Source organism: Osmerus eperlanus, chromosome 6 (assembly GCF_963692335.1).
Source record: "Osmerus eperlanus chromosome 6, fOsmEpe2.1, whole genome shotgun sequence".
Classification (NCBI taxonomy): Eukaryota; Metazoa; Chordata; class Actinopteri; order Osmeriformes; family Osmeridae; genus Osmerus; species Osmerus eperlanus.
In genome coordinates, this window is record NC_085023.1 from 19,628,704 (window position 1) to 19,642,832 (window position 14,129).

The following is a 14,129-nucleotide window of genomic DNA, read 5'->3' on the forward strand; positions in this document are numbered from 1 at the left end:
GGTAACGTCGAGAAACAGAGACGAGGAGGACGGGGAAATAACGACGGTCCAGAGATGGAAAATGAAAGCTTGAGGAGAAAAGATGAAGGATAGAGCCTTCGTCCCAGAGAGAGACTGCAATAGTTAAGTCTTGCCAAGGATAAAACGCATGTGTGCACACAGGAGATTTGTTGCTAAGCTTAGAGTGAATCAAGTTTCAGTGTCGCAGGACGAGGATGACAGCCAAGAGATTAAGATAAAATATGTGTGTGTATGTGTGCTGAGTGTTAATAATGCCAGTAATAATTAATGTTGTAGTCCTAATTGCAACACCAGAGCGATAAACTATTTTGAGAAATTGGAACGTCCATGCCTCGTCCTCTGCCCCTCCCCCATTCTCAGTGGACAGGTCAGCTCACATTTATAAGGTCAGTCCTCTGCTTCTGTGTGATAGCAATGCTTTACAGTTAACACAAACACACACTCATACAGTAGTGTATGACTCAGGGTGTGTGGTTGTGTGTGTGTGTGTGTGTGTCTTAGAGCTTGTCATAGATGTAGAGGGAGTATTACAGCAATCTGTTTACATGTGCAATTTTACAACCTGTACATATTTTATCACAGCTTCGTATTGAGAGTGCAGCAGTTTCAACACTGCCACCTAAAGGGGATTCAAACAGGGCTTCAAACAGGGATTCAAACAGCCACACACTCAAGGAGATATCAGCTAACGTGTGGAGCTGCTCAGTGAGGGGGATTGGCACATGATACAAGAGTCGGATTACACTGTCAGATTATGGGAGGATATAGATCACACACACACTTTCCTTGTTGACGGAAACATATTTTGACTGCATTCTTAAACCCACTCTGGCATGCAGTCTAAGATTTTACTGGTTTCTGAAAACATATTTAAGTGGCATCTAGACATGGAAGTCCTTAAATCTATAATTTAATATAATGAAAATCATGACTGCTCTGCAAAGCAACTGAAAAAAACAAGAACATCAGTCCACATACTTATTACATTTATTGCAATAACAATAAGAAACTTGTATTTTTTGTTAATTTGACAACAATGCTCTATTGGTATCTGTGTATTGACAGATGTACTACCAGAGTGAACACAATGCATAACAGCTGGGTCAACAGAAGCCATCGTACAAAACAATGGCGTGTTTCTCCAAGAAGGCTGGGATTGACCTTGTCATGTAAAACTGTACCTTTCTGTTTTTAACACAAAAACAGATGTATTACACAACCATACACATTGTTGTTCAAGGATGAAGCTTTTGCACAAAAGCTAAGTAAGAACATATGGAATTCCTTAGTGGTTTACATTCATTATAAATGTACCATTTTATTGAACACAGTACAAAATAGACCCTTTCAAACCTTTGTATAGAACATGAGTACAACATAAACGTGAAAGACATAATTGCATAGCCATACTGTAGAGGGGTTGCTGGACAGGCTCCTGGTAAACGTTGAATGCAAATAAGTCCTTTCATTAAACCACATAAATCATTCGTAACACCATTAACATGACAGTTTAAATCAAAATTTCCCTTAGAGCAGACTTCACTTGAGTGATAACAAATACACCTGCTGAGTGCGAGTTAACAGCACTGACATCTTGAATCAGTGCTCAGTTTGGTACCATGATGAGTGAAATTGATCAGTCCTCTCTATTCTACTTATTGGTCTTCTCAATCCCTTTTTATACTTAATGTAATACAAAAGGACCAAAAAACCTTGACTACAGCGACAGGAGTAGGCTGCAGTCAGTTTCATGCAGTTTCTTGTCATTGTGAAAACGCCCCTGATATCCACCTAGACAGCTACTATTCTTTGTCGTCAGTAGATAGTCTTACATTTTGGCACAACAAACATTTTATGGCAATCAAATAGTCTTGTTATACCTATAAACGATATATATATACCTATGTATATGATCAGACCATCATAGAAGATGTTATGGTTAAGTTAAGTGCTTAATCCAACTAAATTTGGATGTCTTTTTTAGTTAAAGGGCTCATCCAAAACCACGTCATAAGAGTCATCCTAAATTATTACAAATTAAGCGTGGGGAGTTTCTCAGCATCCACATACTTTGATGATAAGCACCATCGCTCTGCACACATTATCCTGTTTCTAGGATCCAGATCCCTAAAGAGGCTCGTCTGCTGAATGGATTCCATACACAGAGACATGCAGAGGCAAACTAACAGCCCACAGACAGATAACTAGACACACTAAGAGAACCACAGAAAACTGCCAACCATATTCAGAGAGAAAGAGACCTACTGTAAGGTACTGACAGATATATCTCTACTTCTGTTTCGCTCTCGCTCTCCACTTTGGTCTAATGGCACAGCCACAAAGCTCCACAAATGCATTTAACAAGGTGAAAACATTACCATAAAAACACAACAAAGAAATTAATTACGAATCTCGGAAACTTATAAAAAGGTAAAAAAATGGAAAACACAACATAATACATGTAAACCAATTACCGTACCTCCCCCTCCCCCCTCCTACAATGAGGATAAAATAATCAATAAATGAATATAAAATACTGTTGGGGCTTTCTAAAATATGTGTGACAGATTGCAGGCCAACCATAGCAGCTGACTGGTTGCAATACTGATCTGTAAATCTACAGGAACATCAAGAAGGGTTAAAGGTCATTCCTCTGGTGTTGAGTTGAAGTCACTTTGGCACTTAGACGTTATTACCTTATTCCTACTACTTGCGATAAGTGCTAACAATTGGCTTGGTACAAATACATCTGTGATGCGAGCCAATACAAACTGCAAAATGAATTCCAATTTGAGGAATCTGGCTTTCACAGGTAAAAGTCTAGTATGGGTAAAGTGCATGTAATTGATACAACAGCATACTATGCAAGTAGATGGTATCAATGTATGTGATTGTACTAATCATTCCACCTATTCACTTCAACAAATACTGTACAAAATACTTGACAGCAACCTTTATGACAAACACAATAGCCGTCATGTGTAAATGCCCCACATATGGTCCACTTCTAGGAACCACACGGAGTAAGACTGAACTTCATAAATCTCTGAGACATCCCTTATTTCCTAATGACACTTTTGGGTAAACTATGGCTTCTTTTGGATACAAAACAGTTAAACATTCTAAGATCAGGCACCATCAGCCGAGCACCCAGAGAGGCTGCAGAGTGGGCGTCAGAAGCCCAGAAGGAGGCCCTGTCTTGGGGCCCATCATGGAGGGTACCGGGGGTGCCTGGAGGCCTACCACCGGCCGCTAACACTGGCCATGTCAGCGTGAAACTGCCGAGCCAGACGGCCGCTAGCGCCCCCTTCCAGGAAGGAGGACCTGATGGGTGGTTCAAACAGCTTCCGCCTGTTCTTATTCAGTTCTGTAAACACAACATGACACTGTTTTAACAAACAAGCGAAGAAATCAAATGTACAAATATACAATTATCTTATTGCTTACTTTTCCTTGAAAAATATAAAAACCTGTAATGCCCAATACAAACTATTTACATTTACATTTAGTCATTTAGCAGACGCTCTTATCCAGAGCGACTTACAGTAAGTACAGGGACATTCCCCCGAGGCAAGTAGGGTGAAGTGCCTTGCCCAAGGACACAACGTCAGTTGGCATGACCGGGAATCGAACTGGCAACCTTCGGATTACTAGCCCGATTCCCTCACCGCTCAGCCACCTGACTCCCCCTCTATTTAAAACTGTAATGCACGCCACCCGAATGAAAGGAAAACTTTATTGACATTTCTCTGATTTGATTAACATTGACTTCAAAAAAAGAGAACAGCCTGCTTCAACACAGCCTCTTTGTAATCCCTGCATTTATATGGCAGATCACCCAAATACTTGGACACAATGCTTCCAATAAAAATGCATCTCAGACTAATTCATATGATGGCTTTATTTGCTATGCCTGCCAGCTAAAGCTTTCAGCCTGATAGTTTGAGACAGGCGGCTCCAGCCAACACTTTTTATTGGCATAGAAACAGGAAGTGGACCTGGCAGTCACGGTTATTACCTGGAAGGGGACAGTTGTCTCCTCAGTTTTAGAGAGATGGATGAGGGGTCAAGGATGAGGGATGGAGAGGGGGCAGAGCAGGGAGGGAGGGGGCAGAGCAGGAAGGGATGGAGAGGGGGCAGAGCAGGGAGGGATGGAGAGGGGGCAGAGCAGGGAGGGAGGGGGCAGAGCAGGGAGGAAGGGGGCAGAGCAGGGAGGAAGGGAGAGGGGGCAGAGCAGGGAGGGATGGAGAGGGGGCAGAGCAGGGAGGGATGGAGAGGGGGCAGAGCAGGGAGGGATGGAGAGGGGGCAGAGCAGGGAGGGAGGGGGCAGAGCAGGGAGGGAGGGAGAGGGGGCAGAGCAGGGAGGGAGGGGGCAGAGCAGGGAGGGAGGGGGCAGAGCAGGGAGGGAGGGGGCAGAGCAGGGAGGGAGGGGGCAGAGCAGGGAGGGAGGGGAGGGGGCAGAGCAGGGAGGGAGGGGGCAGAGCAGGGAGGAATGGAGAGGGGGCAGAGCAGGGAGGAATGGAGAGGGGGCAGAGCAGGGAGGAATGGAGAGGGGGCAGAGCAGGGAGGAATGGAGAGGGGGCAGAGCAGGGAGGAAGGGAGAGGGGGCAGAGCAGGGAGGGATGGAGAGGGTACTCCTCTATTGAAGCCTTCATGTCCTTCAGCTGAGATTACCATTGATCGAGACTTGGCTCCAGAGAGCTGCACTGGAACTGGCCTTGAGCCTCTCCCTCCTTCACACAACACTGGTCAGCTACCCCCCCCCCCTCTCTCAACCTCAGCCTGTCTTCTCTTACATGGGGTCTACACCATGTTACACAAGTATGACATTCTGTGCAGTAGTCGATTTTCAGCATGATCTCCCCACCTTAAACATGCAATTATTATGCTCCGTTTACTCAGAAAAGTCTGTTGGTATAAAATGCAAAACATTCCAAAACAGCTCTGGCGCCCCACTGGGAATCTGAAGTCAATGACAGGAGCCAGAACGCATGAAGGAGGCATGAAGGGCTATTAAAGCTGTGCATCCGTCTGACTGCAGCACAGCTAACTCCTCAGTTTGTGTTTTGACAGAAGCTGTCGGCTGGCAATCAGACAGGCAGCCACTCAGCCAAGCAGCCTGGACCAGACATAATAATGGATTTAATAAAAGTCGTATTAAGATATTCCACTGCAGCCCTCCAACAGAAGCTGTTATCAACTCAGCACTGCAGTATCAGTGTGATCACCTGCTCTGCTGAGAGGAGGGTGAGGAGAGGGGAGGTGTGGATGAAGACATGGTGAGGAGAGGTGAGGTGTGGATGAGGACAGGGTGAGGAGAGGTGAGGTGTGGATGAGGACAGGGTGAGGAGAGGTGAGGTGTGGATGAGGACAGGGTGAGGAGAGGTGAGGTGTGGATGAGGACAGGGTGAGGAGAGGTGAGGTGTGGATGAGGACAGGGTGAGGAGAGGTGAGGTGTGGATGAGGACAGGGTGAGGAGAGGGGAGGTGTGGATGAGGACAGGGTGAGGAGAGGGGAGGTGTGGATGAGGACAGGGTGAGGAGAGGTGAGGTGTGGATGAGGACAGGGTGAGGAGAGGGGAGGTGTGGATGAGGACAGGGTGAGGAGAGGGGAGGTGTGGATGAGGACAGGGTGAGGAGAGGTGAGGTGTGGATGAGGACAGGGTGAGGAGAGGGGAGGTGTGGATGAGGACAGGGTGAGGAGAGAGGAGGTGTGGATGAGGACAGGGTGAGGAGAGGGGAGGTGTGGATGAGGACAGGGTGAGGAGAGAGGAGGTGTGGATGAGGACAGGGTGAGGAGAGGGGAGGTGTGGATGAGGACAGGGTGAGGAGAGGTGAGGTGTGGATGAGGAGAGGGTGAGGAGAGGTGAGGTGTGGATGAGGACAGGGTGAGGAGAGGGGAGGTGTGGATGAGGACAGGGTGAGGAGAGGTGAGGTGTGGATGAGGACAGGGTGAGGAGAGGTGAGGTGTGGATGAGGACAGGGTGAGGAGAGGGGAGGTGTGGATGAGGACAGGATGAGGAGAGGGGAGGTGTGGATGAGGACAGGATGAGGAGAGGGGAGGTGTGGATGAGGACAGGGTGAGGAGAGGTGAGGTGTGGATGAGGACAGGATGAGGAGAGGGGAGGTGTGGATGAGGACAGGGTGAGGAGAGGTGAGGTGTGGATGAGGACAGGGTGAGGAGAGGTGAGGTGTGGTTGAGGACAGGGTGAGGAGAGGGGAGGTGTGGATGAGGACAGGATGAGGAGAGGGGGTGTGGATGAGGACAGGGTGAGGAGAGGTGAGGTGTGGATGAGGACAGGGTGAGGAGGGGAGGTGTGGATGAGGACAGGATGAGGAGAGGGGAGGTGTGGATGAGGAGAGGGGAGGTGTGGATGAGGACAGGGTGAGGAGAGGTGAGGTGTGGATGAGGACAGGATGAGGAGAGGGGAGGTGTGGATGAGGACAGGGTGAGGAGAGGTGAGGTGTGGATGAGGACAGGGTGAGGAGGGGAGGTGTGGATGAGGACAGGGTGAGGAGAGGGGAGGTGTGGATGAGGACAGGGTGAGGAGAGGGGAGGTGTGGATGAGGACAGGGTGAGGAGAGAGGAGGTGTGGATGAGGACAGGGTGAGGAGAGGTGAGGTGTGGATGAGGACAGGGTGAGGAGAGGTGAGGTGTGGATGAGGACAGGGTGAGGAGAGAGGAGGTGTGGATGAGGACAGGGTGAGGAGAGGTGAGGTGTGGATGAGGACAGGATGAGGAGAGGGGAGGTGTGGATGAGGACAGGGTGAGGAGAGGGGAGGTGTGGATGAGGACAGGGTGAGGAGAGGGGAGGTGTGGATGAGGACAGGGTGAGGAGAGGTGAGGTGTGGATGAGGACAGGGTGAGGAGAGGTGAGGTGTGGATGAGGACAGGGTGAGGAGAGGTGAGGTGTGGATGAGGACAGGGTGAGGAGAGGGGAGGTGTGGATGAGGACAGGGTGAGGAGAGGTGAGGTGTGGTGTGGATGAGGACAGGGTGAGGAGAGGTGAGGTGTGGATGAGGACAGGGTGAGGAGAGGGGAGGTGTGGATGAGGACAGGGTGAGGAGAGGTGAGGTGTGGATGAGGACAGGGTGAGGAGAGGGGAGGTGTGGATGAGGACAGGGTGAGGAGAGGTGAGGTGTGGATGAGGACAGGATGAGGAGAGAGGAGGTGTGGATGAGGACAGGGTGAGGAGGGGAGGTGTGGATGAGGACAGGATGAGGAGAGGGGAGGTGTGGATGAGGACAGGGTGAGGAGAGGGGAGGTGTGGATGAGGACAGGATGAGGAGAGGGGAGGTGTGGATGAGGACAGGGTGAGGAGTGGATGAGGAGAGGGTGAGGAGAGGGGAGGTGTGGATGAGGACAGGGTGAGGAGAGGGGAGGTGTGGATGAGGACAGGGTGAGGAGAGGTGAGGTGTGGATGAGGACAGGGTGAGGAGAGGGGAGGTGTGGATGAGGACAGGATGAGGAGAGGGGAGGTGTGGATGAGGACAGGGTGAGGAGAGGGGAGGTGTGGATGAGGACAGGATGAGGAGAGGGGAGGTGTGGATGAGGACAGGGTGAGGAGAGGTGAGGTGTGGATGAGGACAGGGTGAGGAGAGGGGAGGTGTGGATGAGGACAGGATGAGGAGAGGGGAGGTGTGGATGAGGACAGGGTGAGGAGAGGGGAGGTGTGGATGAGGACAGGATGAGGAGAGGGGAGGTGTGGATGAGGACAGGGTGAGGAGAGGGGAGGTGTGGATGAGGACAGGATGAGGAGAGGGGAGGTGTGGATGAGGACAGGGTGAGGAGAGGTGAGGTGTGGATGAGGAGAGGGTGAGGAGAGGTGAGGTGTGGATGAGGAGAGGGAAAGGTGGGGGGATGAGGAGAGGGGGGGGTGTGGATGAGGAAGGTAGGGGGATGAGGAGAGAGGGGGGTGTGTGGATGAGGAAGGTAGGGGGATGAGGATAGGTGTAGATGAGGGGAGGATGGGGGGGACATCCTGACACGATGACAGACTCTACCTGAGATGGCGAGCAGCATTTTTCGGCGGGCTCCGAACGTGGTGATGCCCAGCTCCTTCAGGTCCTGGTCGGTCAGGCTGAGGAACGTCTGCAGGTCGATCTGGAGGAGACAACGTCCGCGGTCAACATCACTGCACACCAGGTGCACACATACAGTATGAAGAACCATCTGGAGAAACAGGAAGTGAGCTCATCCGTTTTCTGAAGTGAACATGGATTTGTTGAGTAGAAACCCTCAGAAACAGGCATGGGCGTCGTAGTTAAACCATGCCCATGTCGAGTCCTTCAGGCTTGTAAAACTGTGTGTGTGCACGTTTTAGCAAGCAGACTGTAAACCGAGCTCTTGGTTTTGAAAGACGTTAGCCTACAACCCTCTGTATGTTTACTTTGTGTGTGTTTGTGTTTCAACATGCTGACTGTTAACAGACCTCTTTCTGTTGGAAGATGACGTTGTACTTCTCCCCACATCTTCTGTGTGTGTGTCTGCATCTGCGTGTGTCTGTGTTTGTGAGTGTGTGTGTCTCTGTCTGCGTGTGTGTATACATGTGTGTGAATGTGTATGTGTGTATGCGTGTGTGTGAGCGTGCTAGCCAGCTCGCTGACCTCCTGTTGCTGGAACACGTCAGTGTATTTCCCCAGACCCAGCTTGCTGAACAGCTCCGGCAGCTCAGAGCCTTTGAACGACGAGTTGAGGCTGCAGCCGTTGCTGCCACTGAGCGAAGAGACGCAGTCCATGTAGTTACTGCTGCTGAGGTAGAGCTCCGCAGCTGTGACAAGCACACGGAGAGGAACGTCAACATCACACACTGAGGCTTTACGCTAGCTACGCCTTTCGTTCGTTCATTCGACCTGAGGCAACAGGAGAGACTTGTGCACACCTGGAGTGTTCCTGAGCTGGAGAGCATTGTAACATGTAAAATGTTTTATGGATGTGGAAAAGATGGGAACTGTCTCGTGAGCTAGTGCAGGAGTGTAGGAGCACTTCAACCCTGCTCTCCCCCGGCACACACACACACACGTCTTGAATTGAATTAAGAAGCTTTTCACGTGCTGATCAGGGTTGACAGCAGTCGTAAGCGTTCACTCAACTAAATGCGAAAGGCCACGGTGGAGCAGGGAGGAGAGGGTAATTCATCATCAGACGTGAACTTTCTGATCTGGTGTGTTGAGCTGGCCTGCACCAAAACAGGTGCTAACTCGTCTAATTGGGTGAGCGTGAAGAGACAGGATGTGAGGTCGTCGTCACGTCTCACCAGACTTGTTCTGCTTCCTCTTGGGGCTGCCGACGGGAGCGGGGAACTCTGGGTGTCCGGGCAGCCCGCCCACGCCCCCTCCATTCCGTTCCCGCCAATTGTCTGAGTCGCTGCCGTTGCCGATGCACTCGCGACTGTTGGAGCGAGACAAGGACAGGGGACAGCCCTGGGGAAAGAGCGGGAAAACAAACATCCTGTTCACCTCACCGCTCCCATCCAACCCATCTTTGAGTTGTAGTTCATGAAAGTCATATTATTCTACATCATATTCTAGACATTTTCAAGTCATATTATATGTAATACTTGAATAAAATGTGTGATAGTTTTTGGTAATGCTCGGGGTACAAGCAGCAATGCTGTAATGGGTGTTTGTGAAGGAGTTTGTGAAGGTAGGTAGTTTCGATGTAGACTGGGTGGAGGGCAGTGTGTCCAGTAGGTGTGGCGAGGTCTACCTCGAAGGTGGTGCTCATGGAGGGTTTGTAGGGAACGTGGTTAGCCCTGCGGAGCTCCTTGATGGTCTCAGCAGGCATGGACTTGGAGAACCCCAGACCGCTCCATGTGTTGGTGGGAGTCCTCACCTCCGTCACTACCGGCTTCTTCAGCATGGCTACGCACACACACACTCAACATTACCTACCACACACACACACTACTGTTCACCACACACACTACTGTACACCACACACACTCAACATTACCTACCACACACTCAACATTACCTACCACACACTCTACATTACCTACCACACACACTACTGTTCACCACACACACTACTGTACACCACACACACACTCAACATTACCTACCACACACTCAACATTACCTACCACACACTCTACATTACCTACCACACACACTACTGTACACCACACACACTCAACATTACTTACCACACACTCTACATTACCTACCACACACTCTACATTACCTACCACACACTCAACATTACCTACCACATACACTACTGTACACCACACACACACTCAACATTACCTACCACACACTCAACATTACCTACCACATACACTACTGTACACCACACACACTCAACATTACTTACCACACACTCAACATTACCTACCACACACTCAACATTACCTACCACACACTCAACATTACCTACCACACATACACTACTGTACACCCCAGCTAGTTACTGGAAGGGCTACGGTGCTTCTCTAGCATGGCTACGCAAGCAGAAACACTGAGCATCACACTACTGTCCAATCCTGTTTGTTCCTGGAAGAGCCAGGGTGCTTCCACAGAGTGGTACATACCTTTGGTTGCTAAAAGTTTTTTCTGTTCATAGTCAAACGCCTAGAAGAGAAGGAAAGATGCAGATTCAGTTACTTCTTATTTGACACCAGAACACAGAGAAAGGAAGGGACAGTCAGACCTTTCCCTAAACCCTGGATCTCCAATTATACGTTCTCTAAGCAGCATTTCCACCCGGCTCTGGGTCAAAGCGTGGCCGAGTGCGGACACGGTGTCGTACCTGCATGTTGGCGAAGGCGGCCTGAGGCGTCAGGCGGTTCCTCTCTCGCTCGCTCTGCTGTGCTGCCCGCTCGGCCGCCCGCTCGCTGCCCGGGGCTCTCTTATCAGCCACACCGCCGTCGGACGAGCCGCACTCCGCATCCGACAGCAGGCGGTCTGAGCTGGAGAGAAGGACGAGGACGTAAGGCACCGGGACGTAAGGCGCCTGGACGTAAGGCGCCTGGACGTAAGGCGCCTGGACGTAAGGCACGTGGACGTAAGGCGCCTGGACGTAAGGCGCCTGGACGTAAGGCGCCTGGACGTAAGGCGCCTGGACGTAAGGCGCCTGGACGTAAGGCGCCTGGACGTAAGGCGCCTGGACGTAAGGCGCCTGGACGTAAGGCACGTGGACGTAACGCACCAGGACGGCTACTGATATGCACCATCTGATATAGTGAGAACCATCCCTTTCTCTCTCACAATTATTTTACATGTTGATGCATTACATTACATTCATCAAATTATATTTAATATATGGTATTGCATCGAATGCCCCAAATGTTTCGAAAAACACTAATTTCTAACAAAAGTATCTGGGCATCTTGTTCTCGCAGCTTCTCCTGAAGTGGGGGTGAGCGGCTCCCCCGTGTGTGTGTGTGTGTGTGTGTGTGTGTGTGCAGACACACGTACTGGAGATGGGAGTTCTTGGTCCCCTGCAGAAGCTCCACCGCCTGCCGTTTCCCTGACGACGTCTTACAGGAAGCCAGCATCTGCTTCAGCTCGTTCCCATTGGCCGAGTGAGACGGGCTCCTGGGCATGCCCACTTCAACGAAAGTGTCCGAGTCTGGCGGAGTGAGCAGAGAACAAGACAACAATGCTTGAAACAAGTTGGTCTGCTCGTTCTTCCCACTCTCTGTGTACCCATCCACGGTTTCATTGTGTCTTTTTAACCATGACATAACTTTTATAATTCGAGGTAAAATGCAGACAATTATTCACCTTGAGGAACTGCACCATGTTATGATAAACCCACTTTCACCCCACAAGTATTATTACGCCAAAGTAGTTGCTGTTCCTTTTCGATTCTAGGCCCCTGGAACAGTCCGTTCTCAGTGTGTGACTCACTTCTCAAGACGGCATGTACACAATTCTATGTAACAGATCATTCTGTTATTCATATTTATTTAGACAGTAATCCAGCCTGCTCAACAGGAGCACACGTCTAAGTGAGAGAGGGAGAAAAAGAAAAAAAAGGAAAAATAGAGAGAGTGAGAGAATAGGGTGGGTCTCTCCAGTGTAAAATAATATGATGTCAGTCATCCTAATGAAGGTCTCCGGTCTGTTAAAGTGATGACCCCCCAAGGCCCCCCTGCTCCATGAGAACCGAGCCGGTTCCAACATGCTCTAGGACCCAGGAGGAGCCCAGGGGGAGGAGGCCAGGGGGAGGAGGCCAGGGGGAGGAGGCCAGGGGGAGGAGGCCAGGGGGAGGAGGCCAGGGGAGGAGGCCAGGGGGAGGAGGCCAGGGGAAGGAGGCCAGGGAGAGGAGGCCAGGTGGAGGAGGCCAGGGGGAGGAGCCCAGGGGAAGGAGGCCAGGGAGAGGAGGCCAGGGAGAGGAGGCCAGGGAGAGGAGGCCAGGGGGAGGAGGCCAGGGGGAGGAGGCCAGGGGGAGGAGGCCAGGGGGAGGAGCCCAGGGGGAGGAGCCCAGGGGGAGGAGGCCAGGGGAAGGAGGCCAGGGGGAGGAGGCCAGGGGAGGAAGCGAGGCAGTGACCTTCCACGCGGGGAGAGACCAGCTCTGAAAACACTGCGAAAGTGAGACGCGTGAGAGACTGTGGAGGAGCAGCCGCATGTGTACGAGACGTTTGTCTCGCTTCCGAATATCCTTCCGCTGCTAACCTCTGCACTGCTATGAGAGGTTCTCTACCACTGAAATATCCTTCCGCTGCCAACCTCTGCACAGCTGTTAGCGTGGTCAGAGTGAGGAGACTGGCTGGATTGGACTAGATTAGACAACTGTGAGAGGCACCAAGTTTTCCAGTGTGTGACGTCAATGAATTCCATAAACATTTAGGTCATACAATGACTACATGTGGAAGACATTTCCATACAGTATAATCAGCAAGTGTGTGTGTGTGTGTGTGTACCTTCGTCCTGGTTGGACTTGCTGGACATGGGCTCTGAGGGGGTGTGGCCACTAGTCTCCTGGACGGAGTCACACTGGTTTGGGTTCAGGCCTGTGTCTGCCCGCGACGCAGTGGATATCCTCCCATACACTGAGCTGGGGTGCTGGAAACACACACGTTAGGTTCTTGTTCACACACACACACACATAAAAAGAGACTGCATTCATGTGCAATGCAATACAGATCATTCAAATGTATTTCCAGGTCGTCATTGTGAATAAGAATTTGTTCTCAACTGACCGATCAGGTTAAACAAAAAATAAATACAAAAAAGTGTTTCTCACATGTATGTATGAGCCAGTATGTCCTTGTGCACAGTATCTATGTGTGTGTGTGTGTGCGTGTGTGTGTGGTGAGTGTGTGTGTGTCATGCATCTACATCTCTATGGACGCTCACACACCTTCACGTGCCCATTGAGGGTGCAGGGGCCCTTGGTGCAGTCAGGGGCCCCGTTGGTCTGCTTGTCGATGGGGGCCAGGCCTGGCGGGGGGGGGGGGGTGTTCTGGCCGTAGCCCTGCACCCCGGACATCAGGATGCTGCTGAGGGTGGCCTGGGCGGCAGGGTGCATCAGCAGAGAAGAGGAGAACGCTGGGGCAGAAGACGTTCAAAAACCTGGATTAACCTCCACGAATCTACGACAGATTAACTATTAACCTGTCCTCTCAGATTACCTCTCGGATGAGCTACTAACCCATCACCCTGTTCTATTACACACATCATGTACCGTTTCTACACTCCCAAGTCCATCTACCTTTCCATCTGTGAATGAAAGTCGCAGGGCTAAAAGCCACAGGGCTGTCTGCGTCGATGAATTAATCAGGCTTTGTGACTCACTCTCCAAGCAGCCCCTCAGACGGCGGAGGGGCGACTGACCTTGGGAGGCGGACAGCGAGCTGGCCCAGAGGGAGGGCGAGGGAGAGGGGGCGCTGGGGCTCTGCAGGGCGCTCCTGGAGGAGTTCAGGCTGTTGAGGACAGAGTTGGGGAGCGGGGAACTGCTGAGGGAGTGGGGCACGGACGCCCCCAGGAGACCTGGAGGACAGACACACACACACACACAGACACACACACACAGACACACAGAGACATGCAGACACACACACACACACAGACATGCATGCAGACACACACGCACACACAAACAAATACACAGAGACAAGCATAAACACAGAGAAAATGCACATCCACACAAGCAACCAC

The 14,129-nt window shown here is 51.0% G+C and overlaps 1 protein-coding gene across 1 annotated transcript in view; it reads right to left on the reverse strand.

Annotated features, from left to right (window-relative positions):
- Positions 1–990: 990 nt before the first annotated feature.
- Positions 991–14,129, reverse strand: part of LOC134022604 (protein bicaudal C homolog 1-B-like) — a 48,311-nt gene continuing 35,172 nt past the window's right edge. The window contains exons 11-21 of the mRNA XM_062464277.1: positions 13,806–13,961; positions 13,333–13,520; positions 12,893–13,034; positions 11,442–11,595; positions 10,774–10,933; positions 10,556–10,595; positions 9,730–9,884; positions 9,278–9,443; positions 8,628–8,791; positions 8,025–8,124; positions 991–3,388 (exon numbers count right to left, since the gene is read on the reverse strand). Of these exons, the coding sequence (XP_062320261.1) occupies positions 3,261–3,388; positions 8,025–8,124; positions 8,628–8,791; positions 9,278–9,443; positions 9,730–9,884; positions 10,556–10,595; positions 10,774–10,933; positions 11,442–11,595; positions 12,893–13,034; positions 13,333–13,520; positions 13,806–13,961 (1,553 nt within the window). The 3' untranslated portion in view covers positions 991–3,260. The remainder of the gene's footprint in view (positions 3,389–8,024; positions 8,125–8,627; positions 8,792–9,277; positions 9,444–9,729; positions 9,885–10,555; positions 10,596–10,773; positions 10,934–11,441; positions 11,596–12,892; positions 13,035–13,332; positions 13,521–13,805; positions 13,962–14,129) is intronic.